The 19,053-nt window shown below is 50.9% G+C and overlaps 1 protein-coding gene across 1 annotated transcript in view; it reads left to right on the top strand.

The window, feature by feature from the left end:
* The window catches only part of MLF2 (myeloid leukemia factor 2), a 34,480-nt gene that overhangs the window by 1,588 nt on the left and 13,839 nt on the right, over positions 1-19,053 (top strand). Inside the window, exons 2-5 of the mRNA XM_018553235.1 lie at positions 9,636-9,741; positions 11,542-11,674; positions 13,772-13,807; positions 16,680-16,733. Of these exons, the coding sequence (XP_018408737.1) occupies positions 9,689-9,741; positions 11,542-11,674; positions 13,772-13,807; positions 16,680-16,733 (276 nt within the window). The 5' untranslated portion in view covers positions 9,636-9,688. The remainder of the gene's footprint in view (positions 1-9,635; positions 9,742-11,541; positions 11,675-13,771; positions 13,808-16,679; positions 16,734-19,053) is intronic.

Below are 19,053 nucleotides of genomic sequence, written 5' to 3'. Positions count from 1 at the left end.
GACTTGAATACAACGCCACATGACTCTGTCCCCAACCACCCCTGTGCCTTCCCTTCCCCCACACTGAGTGACTATTACCTGGCTTCTCCCCACTTCATCCGTGTCCCGCAGCCTGCTCAGTCCGGGTGCTGATGAGATGCCCCGCCTCCTGCAGAGCCCGCACTGTACTGAGAGCCGCGTATTCCTTGTGACAACCGCTGCTTGAGTCAGTGAGAGGCAGCCCCGGAGCCTCCGTGCCACTTCAATGATGGCCCAGCCTGCAAGGCATCAGAGGGGCCCGGGGACCACCAAAATGTTCTCCAGAGGGTGTGATTGGGCAAAACCCCACATACCCAATCAAAAGAACTGAGGGGTGTGGTGTAGGAGTGATGAATTGACCTATGATATTTAATTGAACACTCCCCTATTGACAAATAGCACCTCGCGCCAATCCCTGTGCAGCTCCAAGCACTATAAGAAGTGTTACCCTCTAAATGTATCGAATTATAATAAGAGAAGCACATTCATTATTATAATTTGAACGTTCCCCTGTAGCCAAGAATTTGATCTATACCTATACTTCCAAATGGCATGGTTTTATAATCTGACAACCAACATATTGTTCAACGGAATGAAGTTACAATTTGTTGAAGACCAACCATGACATAAATCGGATGCCTACTGTATATCACCTAGAAGAATTATTGTGGCCAATCCGCCCTCTGTACATGAAAGCATAGGCGTGTTTGGTATCAAACTGCTATTCTCTTATACATTTGTGTAATCACTTGTTATTAATATAGCACCTAATAGCATAAAAGGAGATGTAAAGTCCCAACATACACTATCCTGTTATAACATTAGCTTTGTAATAGGAATACATACTAGAGTTCTTTCTGATAATGCAATCAAAAGCTTTTATGTAGTGAGTGCTGCCTTCTGTCTGCCCATCACTTTCAACAACTTCCTGGATTCCCTGTGTGCTTTGTGTCTCTTTCCTTGCTGCTTGATGTGATGCAATCTCCATTTCTCAAGACTTCCTATCCCATCATGCATTGCTTCCAGCAAGCAATGATAAGTTTACATTGTTCAGACGTGGAGTTGTAGGTTAGAAGGCAGGCTCTGTGAGAGTGGTGACACAAGGAGGTCCATATTCCCAGGGCTGAGTGAAATGGTGTTAGTGCATTGAGGAAGTCCATCCTATGGGCATCTTTAGTAAGTTTACAAACTTCTAGATGGATCTGGTTATTAGGAGAGGGATAGAACTTATGGAAAGTCAGATTGATGTTATGTGTTTCATTATAGATACCCTTTACATTTTATGTCATGATAAAGGATTCTCAGAGTACGATGGGCAGCTTTCTTTGTCAGATTGAAACCTTACAACGAGCCTTCTATCATTGCTATGATGACAATGTAAACAATAAGCTTCTTTTCTTACCACTGGTGACATAAAATAGTTGAATATGTGAAAAGGATGCAGATTAAACTTCAGCTTTAAAATGAAGTGATCGCATCATTTACAGGAGGCTGGATATAACATCTAAAACAACATAGTATTTTAGATCTGTTTATTTAAACAGATCTGTACACCTAAAAAAAAGGACAGTAGGGCAGAAAGACAATGAAAATAAGCACAGGAGTGAATGAAGGTCTCCGGAAAGATGGCGCCGACGAGGGACACTTCCTCTGCCTAGAGGGATGCGGAAACTGCGGCTCCTTCTATTCTAATGTGCCCCTATGAAGGTCACGTGAGGAGGGCGGTTCCCTGTGGTCACTGGCGGAACTGCGGCTTTCTTCTTTCCACCTATCAGCTCCGCCGGGTAGTCGCGCCCCTTTTTTTGTGGCCCCGCCTCTCCGTCGCGCTGCATTTCGGGCGAAAGGAAGCGGTGGAGCGCTCCGGTAGAGAGAGTGGCGTGACGTCACTTCCTCCGTGCGTTGTGATATTATTGTTCCTCTGTGCGGGTAGAGCCGGAGGAGAGAAGGTTTGGGGTGAGTGTCTGTGTGTGAGGGGGGTGGGGGAGGAATGGCGGAAGGGGTGCAGGGACACTGCGGAGGGCTATGTTGTTGTGGGGGAGGGGAGCTAGAGAGTGGACAGACGAACGTGTACTGGGATGGAGGAGAGGACAGATGGACCGGTACTGGGATGGAGGAGAGGACAGATGGACCGGTACTGGAATGGAGGAAAGGACTGAGGGACGTGTACTGGAATAGAGGAGAGAACATAAGGACCGATACTGGTATGGAGGAGAGGACAGTGGGACCGGTACTGGGATGGAGGAGAGGACAGTGGGACCGGTACTGGGATGGAGGAGAGGACAGTGGGACCGGTACTGGGATGGAGGAGAGGACAGATGGACCGGTACTGGGATGGAGGAGAGGACAGATGGACCGGTACTGGGATGTGGACCGGTACTGGGATGGAGGAGAGGACAGTGGGACCGGTACTGGGATGGAGGAGAGGACAGTGGGACCGGTACTGGGATGGAGGAGAGGACAGTGGGACCGGTACTGGGATGGAGGAGAGGACAGTGGGACCGGTACTGGGATGGAGGAGAGGACAGTGGGACCGGTACTGGGATGGAGGAGAGGACAGTGGGACCGGTACTGGGATGGAGGAGAGGACAGTGGGACCGGTACTGGGATGGAGGAGAGGACAGTGGGACCGGTACTGGGATGGAGGAGAGGACAGTGGGACCGGTACTGGGATGGAGGAGAGGACAGTGGGACCGGTACTGGGATGGAGGAGAGGACAGTGGGACCGGTACTGGGATGGAGGAGAGGACAGTGGGACCGGTACTGGGATGGAGGAGAGGACAGTGGGACCGGTACTGGGATGGAGGAGAGGACAGTGGGACCGGTACTGGGATGGAGGAGAGGACAGTGGGACCGGTACTGGGATGGAGGAGAGGACAGTGGGACCGGTACTGGGATGGAGGAGAGGACAGTGGGACCGGTACTGGGATGGAGGAGAGGACAGTGGGACCGGTACTGGGATGGAGGAGAGGACAGTGGGACCGGTACTGGGATGGAGGAGAGGACAGTGGGACCGGTACTGGGATGGAGGAGAGGACAGTGGGACCGGTACTGGGATGGAGGAGAGGACAGTGGGACCGGTACTGGGATGGAGGAGAGGACAGTGGGACCGGTACTGGGATGGAGGAGAGGACAGTGGGACCGGTACTGGGATGGAGGAGAGGACAGTGGGACCGGTACTGGGATGGAGGAGAGGACAGTGGGACCGGTACTGGGATGGAGGAGAGGACAGTGGGACCGGTACTGGGATGGAGGAGAGGACAGTGGGACCGGTACTGGGATGGAGGAGAGGACAGTGGGACCGGTACTGGGATGGAGGAGAGGACAGTGGGACCGGTACTGGGATGGAGGAGAGGACAGTGGGACCGGTACTGGGATGGAGGAGAGGACAGTGGGACCGGTACTGGGATGGAGGAGAGGACAGTGGGACCGGTACTGGGATGGAGGAGAGGACAGTGGGACCGGTACTGGGATGGAGGAGAGGACAGTGGGACCGGTACTGGGATGGAGGAGAGGACAGTGGGACCGGTACTGGGATGGAGGAGAGGACAGTGGGACCGGTACTGGGATGGAGGAGAGGACAGTGGGACCGGTACTGGGATGGAGGAGAGGACAGTGGGACCGGTACTGGGATGGAGGAGAGGACAGTGGGACCGGTACTGGGATGGAGGAGAGGACAGTGGGACCGGTACTGGGATGGAGGAGAGGACAGTGGGACCGGTACTGGGATGGAGGAGAGGACAGTGGGACCGGTACTGGGATGGAGGAGAGGACAGTGGGACCGGTACTGGGATGGAGGAGAGGACAGTGGGACCGGTACTGGGATGGAGGAGAGGACAGTGGGACCGGTACTGGGATGGAGGAGAGGACAGTGGGACCGGTACTGGGATGGAGGAGAGGACAGTGGGACCGGTACTGGGATGGAGGAGAGGACAGTGGGACCGGTACTGGGATGGAGGAGAGGACAGTGGGACCGGTACTGGGATGGAGGAGAGGACAGTGGGACCGGTACTGGGATGGAGGAGAGGACAGTGGGACCGGTACTGGGATGGAGGAGAGGACAGTGGGACCGGTACTGGGATGGAGGAGAGGACAGTGGGACCGGTACTGGGATGGAGGAGAGGACAGTGGGACCGGTACTGGGATGGAGGAGAGGACAGTGGGACCGGTACTGGGATGGAGGAGAGGACAGTGGGACCGGTACTGGGATGGAGGAGAGGACAGTGGGACCGGTACTGGGATGGAGGAGAGGACAGATGGACCGGTACTGGGATGGAGGAGAGGACAGAAGGACGCGTACTGGGATGGAGGAGAGGACAGTGGGACCGGTACTGGGATGGAGGAGAGGACAGATGGACCGGTACTGGGATTGAGGAGAGGACAGAAGGACGCGTACTGGGATGGAGAAGAGGACAGAGAGACGCGTACTGGGATGGAGGAGAGGACAGAGGGACGCGTACTGGGATGGAGGAGAAGACAGAAGGATGCGTACTGGGATGGAGAAGAGGACAGAGAGACGCGTACTGGGATGGAGGAGAAGACAGAAGGACGCGTACTGGGATGGAGGAGAGGACAGATTGATGTGTCTGGGAAAGGCAGAGAAGAGGAGGGACATGTATAGGGAATATAGAAGAGGACAGATAGACATCTACAGAGATGGATGAGAGGACGGCCAGGATAGGGGAGAGGACAGATTGACATATACAGGAATGGTAGAGGAAAGGACAGACAGAGGTGTGCAGGTGCACAGGGATGGAAGAGAGGACAGACGGAGGTGTACAGGTGTGGAGGAGAGGACAGACGGAGGGGCACAGGGATGGAGGAGAGGGCAGACGGAGGTGTACAGGGATGGAGGAGAGGGCAGACGGAGGTGTACAGGGATGGAGGAGAGGGCAGACGGAGGTGTACAGGGATGGAGGAGAGGGCAGACGGAGGTGTACAGGGATGGAGGAGAGGGCAGACGGAGGTGTACAGGGATGGAGGAGAGGGCAGACGGAGGTGTACAGGGATGGAGGAGAGGGCAGACGGAGGTGTACAGGGATGGAGGAGAGGGCAGACGGAGGTGTACAGGGATGGAGGAGAGGGCAGACGGAGGTGTACAGGGATGGAGGAGAGGGCAGACGGAGGTGTACAGGGATGGAGGAGAGGGCAGACGGAGGTGTACAGGGATGGAGGAGAGGGCAGACGGAGGTGTACAGGGATGGAGGAGAGGGCAGACGGAGGTGTACAGGGATGGAGGAGAGGGCAGACGGAGGTGTACAGGGATGGAGGAGAGGGCAGACGGAGGTGTACAGGGATGGAGGAGAGGGCAGACGGAGGTGTACAGGGATGGAGGAGAGGGCAGACGGAGGTGTACAGGGATGGAGGAGAGGGCAGACGGAGGTGTACAGGGATGGAGGAGAGGGCAGACGGAGGTGTACAGGGATGGAGGAGAGGGCAGACGGAGGTGTACAGGGATGGAGGAGAGGGCAGACGGAGGTGTACAGGGATGGAGGAGAGGGCAGACGGAGGTGTACAGGGATGGAGGAGAGGGCAGACGGAGGTGTACAGGGATGGAGGAGAGGGCAGACGGAGGTGTACAGGGATGGAGGAGAGGGCAGACGGAGGTGTACAGGGATGGAGGAGAGGGCAGACGGAGGTGTACAGGGATGGAGGAGAGGGCAGACGGAGGTGTACAGGGATGGAGGAGAGGGCAGACGGAGGTGTACAGGGATGGAGGAGAGGGCAGACGGAGGTGTACAGGGATGGAGGAGAGGGCAGACGGAGGTGTACAGGGATGGAGGAGAGGGCAGACGGAGGTGTACAGGGATGGAGGAGAGGGCAGACGGAGGTGTACAGGGATGGAGGAGAGGGCAGACGGAGGTGTACAGGGATGGAGGAGAGGGCAGACGGAGGTGTACAGGGATGGAGGAGAGGGCAGACGGAGGTGTACAGGGATGGAGGAGAGGGCAGACGGAGGTGTACAGGGATGGAGGAGAGGGCAGACGGAGGTGTACAGGTGTGGAGGAGAGGACTGAAGGACATATACAGGAACAGTGGACAGGCGGACGTGTACAGGGATGGTAGAGTAGAGGACAGGTGGACGTGTCCTGGATAGAGAAGACGACACATAGAGATATACAGGAACAGTAAAGGAGAGGACAGACGAACATTTCCAGCAATAGAGCAGAGGACGGACAGACGTGTACAGGTGTGGAGGGGAGGACAGAACAGACGCACATGTACAGGTATATAGGAGAAGGCCGATGGGCATATATAGGAACAGTTGGGGACAGGGCAGACATACGTGTACAGGGACAGTAGAGGAGAGTATGATGGACAAGGACAGACGGACGTGTCCGGGATAGAGAAGAGAACAGATAGACATATACAGGAACGGTAGAGGAGAGGACAGACGGATGTATCCAGGCTTGGAGGAGAGGACAGACGGATGTGTACAGGTATGGAGGAGAGGACAGATGGATGTGTACAGGTATGGAGGAGAGGAGAGATGGACATTCTCAGCGATAGAGCAAGGGACAAACAGACATTTACATAGTAGGAGGAGGTGTACAGGGATGGAGGAGAGGACAGACGGAGGTGTACAGGGATGAAGGAGAGGACAGGCGGAGGTGTACAGGTGTGGAGGAGAGGACAGGCGGAGGTGTGGAGGAGAGGACAGAAGGAGGTGTACAGGGATGGAGGAGAGGACAGGCGGAGGTGTACAGGTGTGGAGGAGAGGACAGACGGAGGTGTACAGGGATGGAGGAGAGGACAGGCGGAGGTGTACAGGTGTGGAGGAGAGGACAGATGGAGGTGTACAGGGATGGAGGAGAGGACAGATGGAGGTGTACAGGTATGGAAGAAAGGACAGACGCAGGTGTGGAGGAGGGGACAGGCAAAGGTGTACAGGTGTTGAGGAAAGCGACAGACGCAGGTGGACAGACGGAGGTGGACAGGACAGACGGAGGTGTACAGGGGTGGACAGGACAGACAGAGGTGTGGAGGAGAGGACAGGCAGAGGTGTACAGGGGTGGACAGGACAGACACAGGTGTGGAGGAGGGGACACACAGGTGTGGAGGAGAGGACAGGCAGTGGTGTACAGGGATGGAGGAGAGGACAGACACAGGTGTGGAGGAGAGGACAGAGGGAGGTGTACAGGGATGGAGGAGAGGACAGACGGAGGTGTACAGGTGTGGAGGAGAGGACAGAGGGAGGTGTACAGGTGTGGAGGAGAGGACAGAGGGAGGTGTACAGGTGTGGAGGAGAGGACAGAGGGAGGTGTACAGGTGTGGAGGAGAGGACAGACTGAGGTGTGGAGGAGAGGACAGACGGAGGTGTACAGGTGTGGAGGAGAGGACAGAGGGAGGTGTACAGGTGTGGAGGAGAGGATAGACGGAGGCATACAGGTGTGGAGGAGAAGCAGATGGAGGTGTACAGGTGTGGGGGGAGAGGACAGATGGATGTGTACAGGTGTGGGGGACAGACAGAGGTGTACAGGTGTGGGGGAGGGGACAGGTGGGGGGAAGAGGACAGATTGTGTAATGGCTTATAATAATTTTCATGTTCATTTCCAGCCAGCAGGTGGAGCTCTAAACTTGTTTTGACGTCTTTACCTGACTATTTGTAGCTGCTGTTTACAGTGCTCAGTAGCTCAAGCTACAATTTACACAAACAAATGAATTGGTCAGAACAGTGTTTCTTTCTCCTCTCCAACACAACTGAGCACCACGCTGTGTACATTCTATCTAGTATACAGCAGAGCACACTGCGCAGCAGTATGGGATGCGTACAGCCTGATGTGGGTAATTGGCAAAGTTTTCAGAGTATGTAATGTATAACACGGCATACAGAGTGCAGTGGTCTGGAGTATGTGAAATGCAGCACAGCATACAGAATGCAGCTGTTAGGCAACCTCAGGCTCTGCAGCTGTGCTGAAACTACAAAGCCTGTCATGCCTGTAGCTGTCAGATTCTTGCAATGCCTCATGGGATGTGTAGTTCCACAACAGCTGGTGGTCCAAGGTTGCCTACCTCTGGTATTGAGTATGCATTATGCAGGATAGTGTACAGAGCACAGTGGTGTATGTAATGCACAGCACAGAGTGCATCAATCCCCATTACAGCAGTGGAGAAGCGCTCTTTACTTTACCAATGAGCGGAGAGACATCCCCTAAAATTGGGGTCCAGTTAAGAGGGGTACCCTTAGATCGCTGGCCATTGGAGAGGTGCTCTCCCTTAGATCGCTGGCCAGTGGAGAGGTGCTCTCCCTTAGATCGCTGGCCAGTGGAGAGGTGCTCTCCCTTAGATCGCTGGCCATTGGAGAGGTGCTCTCCCTGAGGTGATGGAGATTGAATGGGCTGTTTAGGTTTGTCCTCATATTATATCGATTGTATAGTGCAGGACTGGACAATTCCCAGGAGCCAGATGGCCAATATGCCTTAAAAGCAAGCAAGGTTACCCTAAATGAGGGCAATTTCCATCCTCAAGGGTCAGAGTACTTCCTGCTGTGCTTGAGAAATCAGTTGGGAGAGGGATTGCTTAAACTGGCCATACTCTATACCGGAGGTGGACATATTAATAAGGAATCCAGGGGCCAGTCTGTCCAATCCAGGGGACAGCTCCATTTACAATGACTAGAGAAAACTTCAAAAGTTAGGGCGCCAGCTGTTAATTTTTAAGGCACATTGGCGACCTGGCTGCTGGGATTTGTCCAGCCCGGCATTGAAGCTCTTCGTAGTTGGCTACTTCAGTTTGCAGCCATTGGCTACTTCAGTTTGCAGCCATCAGATGGTGCCTACTATCAACGCATGGGTGTAGTTCACGTCTATCATCTGACCCTGGCTACAGTGTGTAGATCAGAGGAGGTAAACTTCAGTCCTCCAGCTGTGGTGCAGTTACAAATCCCATGAGCCACAGCCATGACTTCCAGATGCAGAATGGGATTTGTAGTTTTACCACAGCTGGAGGGCTGGAGTTTTCCTACCCCTGGTGTAGCTCAAGAATCTGGACTTCATTGCCTGCTTTCTTATTCTGGGTTGATGACAAAGCATGGGTAAGGCTGATGGCCCGGAGAACCCTCCATCTTTCCCATATTACTCTCCTTACAGGTCCATTTAAAGGAAGGAAAATCATATTTAAAGTGTATGTACACCCGAACAATGAATGTCTGGTAAATATACCAATGAAAGGGCAAAAAAAAAAAACCTGTTGATCCTGCCAGAAATCTTGTAAGATAACGTCCTATTCTCTCTGCCTGTGCTGCACTCTGATCAGTCAGTATTATTCCCAGTTCACCTCTGTGGACTACAGAACCTCTCCCCCAGAAAGTGTAGTCCTAATACATTTTCTGTCCTAGAGTGACAACACTGCTCCTCCGTAGATGCAGTAAAGTGAGTTAGCGTTGTCACCCTAGGACAGGAAGTGTGTTACTGGCAGGAAAAACGAAAACTAACGCCGCCACCACATCTAAGGACAGGTAATCTGCAGTATATTATATTTTTGTTCTTGGGTTTAGATATATTGTAATGCCACCCTTGTGCTTTAATATGACCCCTCTAGATCAGAGTCAGTTGGTTTGATTTGAATGAGCTGCTGCCTCTGCTTATTTCATGCTGACGCTTCTTTCTGCTTTCCCTTTCAGATTTTTGTATCCTTCGCCTGCTGCTAATACAGAGGGACCCTAGAAGACGCCATGTTTCGCTTCATGAGGGACACCGAGCCACAAGACCCAGCAATGTTCCTTATGTAAGTGCGCCTACATAATCAACTGGCTTCCATTAACCCTTTCGCTGCCACTGGCGTATCTCATACGTCGCCAGCAGCTGACCCCTATTTGTTTATATGGTCTCATTCACACAGGAATCAGCCGGCACGTGCACCTCCGTGCTGCGTGCACGGCCATATCGGGCAGCTCCCGGGAAGGACAGGCGCTGCGTGTGATTAGTACGCAGCCCCCGTCCTTCTCTGTGGGACTACGCGGCCGTACGCCCTCCCATGCTCACCCCAAGTTCAGGTCCGTACGGGTGTGTGTTTCCTGGCTCGGGCGCAGACTGGATGGATCCTGTTAACGTACGAGTACGCTCACCCGCACGTACGTGCAGGGCAGGGGGGCGTACGGCCGCATACTCTCATAGAGAAGGACGGGGGCTGCGTACTAATCACACGCAGCACCTGTCCTTCCCGGGAGCTGCCCGATACGGCTGTGCACGCAGCACAGAGCTGTACGTGCCGGCCGATTCCTGTGAAATGAGGCCGAAGTGTAATTCTGACACTGAAACTGATTCGGACTACTGATCTGAATGAAACCAGAAGCGACGATGATGTCAACACTTCCTGAGCTGTCATTCCCTGGCTAGAGGGGCCGGGGAGGAAACTGATCAAGCATGAGATGTTTTACAAAAATAAAGTTATATAAATAAGTTTAAAAACACCCAAAAAAACTATTTTCAAGTCCCCGTGTACATGCACATGCTAACACAAACACGCCACAGGTGCGCCTATGTACCAAAACGACAGTTGTGCCACGCGTTTGGTATCGCTGTGTATGCTAAAGAGTGAGAGCAATTATTCTAGGGCCAATATTCACAAATAACTCCAAACTGATGACCAGTACAGGCTTCTAAAGCGCCGACTAGCGATGCACCGATACTAGTATCGATGCCGAGGATTTGGGCAAGTACTCGTACTCGCCCAAATGCGCCGATGCCTAGCCCGATACTTCCGGTATTGTTTTGAACCCCTAATATGGTATGCCCCTTTATACAGGTCCTGTATTTCCCATAGTGGTTGTTTGTAAATAAAGACAACCTTTCACAATAATTTATGCATTATAGGCATGTATATGGCGGCGACAATTTATGCAGTGCTTTACTTATTGCACATTCACATCTGTCCCTGCCCTCGTGGAGCTTACAATCTAAGGTCCCTATCTCACATACATAGAGGGCCAAATTTAGACGGGAAGCAATGAACCTACCAGCATGTCTTTGGAGTGTGGGAGGAAACCCACACAAGCACAGAGAACATGCACACTCCTTGCATATAGCGTCCTGACCTGAGATTTGAACAGAGACATCCAGTCCAGCGCTGCAAGGCAGAAGCGCTAACCACTACGCCGCTGCGCTGTATTTAATTAAAAATAATGCATCAGGAACACTTCTACCTGCCAAATGATTTCTAATATGAGGTGTATATAATATATTCAACTGCCAAGTGCTGCTGCTGGTGTGCGTCGTAAAGGAGTAGGGATTTGCAGGGGGTTGGTGCGAACCCAGTTCAACCATGTCCCTGAAAAAGTGTGACTGACACACCCTGCTCTCAGCCCAGTCAGTTGCAGTGGGGCATTTCCTGGCTCTTTGTGACGTGATTGGGCCAGGAGGGGGGGATGAAGTAACAGTTATGTGGAGGCTTAAGTGAAATGGGTTTGCCCCAAAAATGGGAAAGTGGTGCAGAATGAGAGAGGCAAACAAGAAAGGCATTCTTATGTCCTCACTTCTGGTCCCATGGACAATGGCACTTCTGACCTTCACTTTTTATTCTCTGTAGGGATCCCTTTGCCCTTCATCGTCAACATATGAGACGCATGTTTTCCGGGAGTTACGGGATGTCTCCGTTCCTGAGCCTGACGGATGGAAGCGTACCTTCTCTTCCTCGTTCAGGAGCCCCTCGTGACATGCAGGTAAGACCTAGAGGTTTCATGGGTATTTAGTAGGGATGCACGGATACCGATACTAGTATCGGTGCCGATACCGAGTATTTGGGTAAGTACCCAAATTCTCCCGATACCGGAACTTCCGGTATCGGAAAGCTGGGCAGCAAGTCATTACACGCCCCTGATTGGCCGAGAAGCTGGCTCCATGCTCCATCATCATTTGGTGACGAGGGAGCATGGAGCCGGCTTCCCGGCCAATCAGGAAGCCGGGCAGCGTGTAATAACTTGCCGCTTAAATTTCTGATTGGCCAAGGAGCTGGCCAATCCGGAAGTTGGGCGGCGAGTCGTTACTCGCCCCCCGGCTTTCTGATTGGCCAGACTGCCGTCGCCATGCTTCCTTGTCACCTGGTAATGAGGGAGCATGGAGCCGGCTTCCTGACTACTCAGGAAGCCAGGGGGCAGGTAGTGACTCACCACCCAGCTTCCCAACCAATCAGGAAGCCTGGAGGTGAGTGCTTACACGCCGCCCAGCTTCCTTAACGCGACTTCCAGTATCAATATTCGCTGTCAGCGAGTACTAAAGAAAAAATATCGGTACTCGTACGCTTTACCCAAAAAACGGTATCGGTGCATCCATAGTGTTTAGAGTTAGCTCATACCTCAACGCATGTAGAGTTAGGTTCATATTAATGTGTGTTGCCGTAAAGGTTAACAGTGACCATGTTTGATATTTAGGGTGTAACATGAAGCATGGTCACATTTAGCAACTCCCCACTCCCACACCTTCAACCCGCCCCATTCCCTCCCACTTAGCCGAATTGCTGGATGCTCCTTCCTGCAGAAATCTGTTATTCTTTGAATTTACTGCTGTGCCCACACAGGCACGTCATCCAGCCTGTTAATGTACACATACAGTCACTATCTGCCACCACGGAAGATGGACTCTGCACAGTGTCAGCAATGCCTCTCCTATAGTTCAAGCTGCACTTGCCCCAGCAGGTCCATACCTGCATACAGACCTAAGGCAGAGGGAAGACTTTGCAAGAGCCTGTGCTTTGTGCCCTCAACACACTGACCACTGGTTCAATGCTCCGCAAACTTTTAATTTTGTGCATAAGGTGGCCTGTCACTTTAAAGTCCAATTGAACTGTCTGTTTAAATTGTCTTAAAAGAGAACTATGGGGTAACCTTTTTATCCCATAGTTTTAATTAGGGTCACAGGAGGACATAAACTAGCGTCCTCCCGTGACCCAAAGCTCAGTATATAGCGGGCTATTTCTATATACTGAGAGCGCCGCAGCCGGGACGGATCCCGACAATACTGTCGAGATCCACCCAGCTGGCTGATTGACAGCTGGCTCTGCCTATCGAGATCGATGGGCTCAGTGGGTTTTTTCTTTTTTTGATTGGACAGCTTGGACCAATGGCGCTTTGCCATTGGTCCAAGCCATCCACAGAGCTCAAGCCTCTAACATTAAGATTAGAGGCTGTGACAGCTCTTTCCACAATACTTAGGTTACACAGCAGAGGGCTTCCCCACTGCTTGTGTAACCTAACTACCTGTCAAAAGCCAGATGCAGCGCCACCTGTAATTAACAGGCAGCGCTCCGTCCATGACAGGTTACACAGCAGGGAGGATTTCCCTGCTTTGTAACCTGATAGAAGCCAATCTGAATGGAGAAAAAGCTGTCAGCTTCAGACTTGAAGCTGACAGCTTTTTCCTCCATAATACTAGGTGAGGCTCTGCCTCCCCTGACCGCACATCCCTGGTCTGCAGTAGGGTGTGAACAAGCCCATGTGAGCACACAGCATGTATATTGAAGTCTGAGTACACATGGTAATGTTATGACTTGAAGATCAAAAACTATTTGCACACAGATCAGTTCTGAGGGTTTACAAACGTACGCTCACAGATGTGTGTGTACTGGGAGTGTGGTTGTGTGTACTGTGAGTAGGTATGATGGACCCACAATGTGTTTTGGGTCAGATACATAATGCATGGCTCTTTTAGGTGATTTGTGTTCTGTCCTCTTATGTATAGGAATTCCATCTCATGATACCTTTTGTTCTCTTTCTATGTTTCTATCCACTGCTGTAAATCACCGGGCCCCCCTTGGCTTCCAGGCTGGTGCCTTATCACCATTCGGTATGATGGGCATGGTAAGTGTTTATATTGATTATGGTCACTCCTATAATTTCTCTCTTAAACTTCCTGTTTGTAAACCATGTCAAACTCCGAATGGCAATGCTTACCAATTGCCTAAGCATGCGATTTAGATGAAAATGTGGAAACGTATACATCAATAGTCTTTTTAGGTCATGATCGCTCTGTTGGCTCTTCTCCCCCCGAGCTCCGAGGGCTGTGGGGGAAATAACAAAACAATGCACGACGCAAGGCACCAATGTCACACATCTCCGGAGCTCTACAGCTCTTTGGAGACAGGCAGAAGCATCCTCAGGCTGGGATAATTGACATCCCTTGACACTCATTGCCTACACTGTGCAAACTCCCTACAGGAACTTCTGCCAGTCTGCAGCTAGGAACAGGATGGGAGGTGTGTGTGTCTGTATTATCCCAGGCAGACTAATAAAGTGTGCAGGATGCCATATATCCATACGGCATTCTATACTGCAGAAGCGATGGGCGGCTCAACCACGAGAAACCAGGAAGCAATCTGGCCTTTTCATTATTGTTATCAGGAAGGAAGTAGAAGCTGCTTGCAGGATCACCAGCAAATTGGGACACAAATTAGAGTAATGGTCACATTGTGATTAATTATTATTGCCAGACAGAAACTTTATCTGTAAAATGTTAATGTGGGTTTACTGACACACTAAGGTTATTGTAAAAGTATTAACCCAATCAACACCAGTTTGGGAAGGATGCTACAAGCTCTTCCTAAATTAAAGGAGAACTATGGGGTCAGTGTTTTCTCCCATAGTTCTCCTAAGGGACACAAACTAGCGTCCTCCCGTCACCCTAAGCTCAGTATACAGCGTGCTACAGCTCGCGGTATACTGAGATGCCGCAGCTGAAACGGATCCCGACAATTATGTCTGGATCCGCCCAGCTGCGTGAGTGACAGCTGGCTCTGCCTATCTAGAGGCAGAGCCAGCTGTACCCACCCCCCCGTCCGTTCCGCCAGTCAGCGCTGGAGGATCGGAGGGGGGAATCCAGTCCCTTCCCTGTCACGGCTCTCTACAGCCCAGCAATCAGCAAGGGAAATGAGCTGTGAGTAATAGCTGTCACTCTGTGAGGGGTCAAGCAGAGGGCCACTGCTTCCACAACTTAAAGGAGAACTATGAGGTGAGTGATTTTCACTCAGCCTCATAATCTGAGCCGACCTGTGACAATGAAACTGTCACAGGTCGGCTCAGTAGATCGGGAAGTGAGCGAACACATACCGTCGCTCGCTCACTTCTCGATCTATCCCTGCAGAGAGCCGTGACTGTCACTCACAGCTCCCTGCAGGGATTCCCCCCCTCCCCGCTCCGATCCTCCAGCTCTGACTCACGGGACGGAGGAGGGGGCGGGTGCAGCTGGCTCTGCCTCTGGATAGGTAGAGCCAGCTGTCAATCCCGCAGCTGGGTGGAGCTTTGGGTGACGGGGGGGCGCTAGTTTGTGTTCTCTCGTGACCCTTATAAGAACTAAAGGGAAAAGCCCTGACCCCATAGTTCTCCTTTTAACTCTTCTCTCAAGTGAGGCTTTAATCGATGCTTGCCCACATTCTGTATGACATAAAGGAAATCTGCAGCATGATTGTAGAATCTGTCGGAGTAAGTGACTGTGCGCACACGCATCAAAAGGTTGTTTAACTTGCTTTGCCAGTAGTACAGATGGAAAGCAATAGGACCCGCTGAGACCGAAACAAAGAGTGAAGCAGTTGTAGAACTGTAATATACGCTGTACCATTAAAGTGACACTAAACTCCGGAGTTGAATCTTAAAAATGCATCAAAGTAACTTATAGTGACATTAAACCCTCAGATTTTTTTAACATGAAACAATACTGTAATGTGCGGCTTACTGTAATCCATGGTAGTTTCTCTTCTCTTTGCTGCTCTTCCTTTTAAATCTGTATCTGTTCTCATGCTGGGCAGAACTTCTGTTTTGCAGCAGACTGCCTTGTCTCTGGAATGGATACATGGTGTCTGTGTCTAGGTTTGCAACCTGAGCCAGCACTACAGGAAGAGGCACTCAGCTGCAAAGGGAAGTTCTCCCCAAGCATGAGAAGACATGAGGATTTAAAAGGAAGAGCAGCAAAGAGAAGGGAAACTACCATGGATTACAGTAAGGCACACATTATAGTATTGGTGTATGTTAAAAAATCTGAGGGTTTAATGTCACTTTAACTAACAATACTGGACCGTGTTTGTGTATGACTCGGCTGTAGATCTTCAAATCATCTCTGAATTGGTGCTGACACTGTCCTTCCTTCTGGAGGGGGGCTACTTCTGTTCCCCATGGTCCCTGCATATGTTGTAGAGTAGTCACCGCTCCAAGCTCGCTCCCGTGATGGACTACAATCTCATGTTTAGTTTACTAATTTGTACTGAGATTGTAGTCCATCCCGGGAGGGAGCTTGGAGCGGTGACTACTTTACAACACACACAGGGACCATGGGGAACAGACGTAGCCCCCCTCCAGAAGGAAGGACAGTGTCAGCACCAATTCAGAGATGATTTGAAGATCTACAGCCGAGTGATACACAAATACGGTCCAGTATTGTTAATAGTTAAGTTACTTTGATGCATTTTTAAGATGTAACTCTGGAGTTTAGTGTCAATTTAATGGTACAGCGTATATTACAATTCTACAACTGCTTCACTCTTTCTTTCAGCTGCAGTGGGTTCTATTGCATTCCATCTGTACTACTGGGAATCTGCCGAGCTGTGTATAATGTGCTGGTCAAATGCTGGGGAAAAAAAGCCTTAACACTACTTGTGCCAGGCAGCATAGAGTTCAAGGTGTGATTGAGTTGGAGCAGTTTCCAGTTGTATAGCAACACTTCTAACTTTGTTCCTCTCTTTAGGGGGGCGGATTCATGGACATGTTCGGATTGATGAATGATCTCATGGGAGGTATGGTGAGTATGTATGCATCTTACTTCTTTCTGCTATCCTCTACTCCAGCGCCTCCAGAGGGGGGTCCTTGTAGACTAAGCTATCATTTCTTTCTTAATATATCTCCTTTCCAGTCACTTGGAATAAAACTGCAGCCAAAGGAACAATTACACACTTCAAATAGATATGCTATATGGCCAACGGTTTGGGGACGCCGGACCATCACACCTCTGAGCTTGTTGGACAATCCGTTCTAGAATCATGGGCATTAATATAGAGTTGGCTCCCTATAGCAGCCCCCTCTCTTCTTGGAAGGCTTCCCACAAGATTTTGGGGTGTGTCTGTGACAATTTGTGCCCATTTAGCCAAAAAGAGTATTTGTGAGGTCAGGTTTGATGTTGGCTGAGAATACCTGGCTCACAATTAGCATTCCAGTTAATCCCAAAGGTGTTCAGTGGGGCTAGTGGTCAGTACTCTCAAGTCCCGCCACACCAAATTGGTCAAACCATGTGGAGCTGACTTTGTGCATAGGGATATAGTCATCCTGGAACAGAAAAGAGCCTTCGCCAAACTGTTGCACACTAGGGATGTACCGATACAGAGTATTTGGGCGAGTACTCGTACTCAATACTTCCTGTATCAGGAAGCCGGGCAGCGTGTAATGACACGCTGCTTGGCTTCCTGATTGGCGCCGTGTAATGGCGCTGGGCCTGGCTTTCTGATTGGCCGGGAAGCCGGCTTCATGCTCCCTCATCATCTCATGACAAGACATGACAAGGGAGCTTCCCGGCCAATCAGGAAGCAGGGCACCGCATCATTACACTGCGCCCGGCTTCCATGATTGGCCAGCGAGCCGGCTCCATGCTTTCTCGTCACATAGTGACGCATGGGACGGCTTCCTTGTTAATCGGGAAGCCGAGTGGCGAGTCTTTACATGCCGCCTGGCTTCCTGAATGGGACTTCCGGTACTCGGTATTTGTTATCGGCAAGTACCAGAAAAAGAAATATCGGTACTCCTACTCGGTGCATCCCTACAGCACATAAATGTCTAAAATGTCTTTGTATGTTGTAGCATCAACCGGACCCTTCATCAGAAACCCCCCACACTCGATCATTCGAAGAGGCGTCCACATACCTTTGGCCATAAAGTGTGAACTGATTTCTTTCAGTAGTGCAGTTAAGCTTCAGTTAACTGCACTACAGCTTCAGCTGCAGTTAAGTGCAGAGAGTGTGAGTGATTCACACTCTCTTGCCACACTGCATAGCTGTGGTCCAGCATCACTGTTCTGAGTCTGCGGCGTCCTGTGCCACCTCCCTGCCTCCAGCTCCCTCATTGGACTATAAACGAGTACATTGGCGAGATTTTCTCCTCGCACTTCTCCGCTTAAGCACTTCTTTTCCTTTTGAGCCTGCAATGCCTGAAACATGTTTAATTTTCAGCACAGAGCAGCCTTTGATATTACCGCCTGGATGGTCTTATCTGTCCGTTGCAGTTCCTTTTTTTTTTCAGCTGTAAAATCCTTCTTTTGGTTTTTCTCAATTACATGTCCGCAATCTCCTCGTCTGTGCCGGAGATTATGGGAGCGTTTCAGAGAGATTTCCGGCAAATGTACCAGTAACATTTACAAAGCGCAGCTGGACCAAATACTTATTGTTTTACATTTATGTTTTTGCTTTGCCGTTTGACTTTATAGATAAACTCGATGCAGATATAAAAGTGCCATTAAATCCAACAAGTCTTCATTAGAGAACAGTGATAAGTAGATGTAAGCCCCAACTGGAAGACATTTACTTTGCTGTTGCGCTGCGCATCATAAACAGTTGTCGCGGGTTGTTTTTTTTTTATTTTCCGTAAAACAATTTTCATCCTTTGTTGTATCTCAGTGCTGCCAATCTCCTGCAGCCGTTTCCTGTCTACGTACACAACAGCGCCTGTCATTGCTCAGCTTCCGGATCCTTGAGAAAGTGGGAGATCACCAGCACTCAAATGATATTGTTTCAAATCGTCGTGTGTACATTGGTACCTCGGTTCAGGAACAATTCGGTTCCCGACCAGGAAGTTCGTCAAAATTTTGCCTCCGTTCGCGAACTCTGCCTTGGGTGACGAACAGGACCCCGGCCATCTTCCCTGCTCTGACACATGGTCGTGGCTTCCTGTACTCGAGATCGCGGTCGCAGACAGGGCTGTGGACACTTACTGTGAAGCTTTTTTTGTGTGCTTTGTAGCACAGTACTGTACAGTATTACTGCATTCAATCCAGCATGGCTCCCAAGAAAGCGCAGAGAAAGCATGGTGTGGGAAAGAAAGCACAGAGCATTAATGGAGGTGACAAGAATGTGCAG

The sequence above is a fragment of the Nanorana parkeri genome, unplaced genomic scaffold (genome assembly GCF_000935625.1).
Source record: "Nanorana parkeri isolate BGI_ZX_2015 unplaced genomic scaffold, ASM93562v1 scaffold113, whole genome shotgun sequence".
Taxonomy (NCBI): Eukaryota; Metazoa; Chordata; class Amphibia; order Anura; family Dicroglossidae; genus Nanorana; species Nanorana parkeri.
Note: the sequence above shows the minus strand (reverse complement) of the source record. Positions and strands in the feature narration are given on the sequence as shown.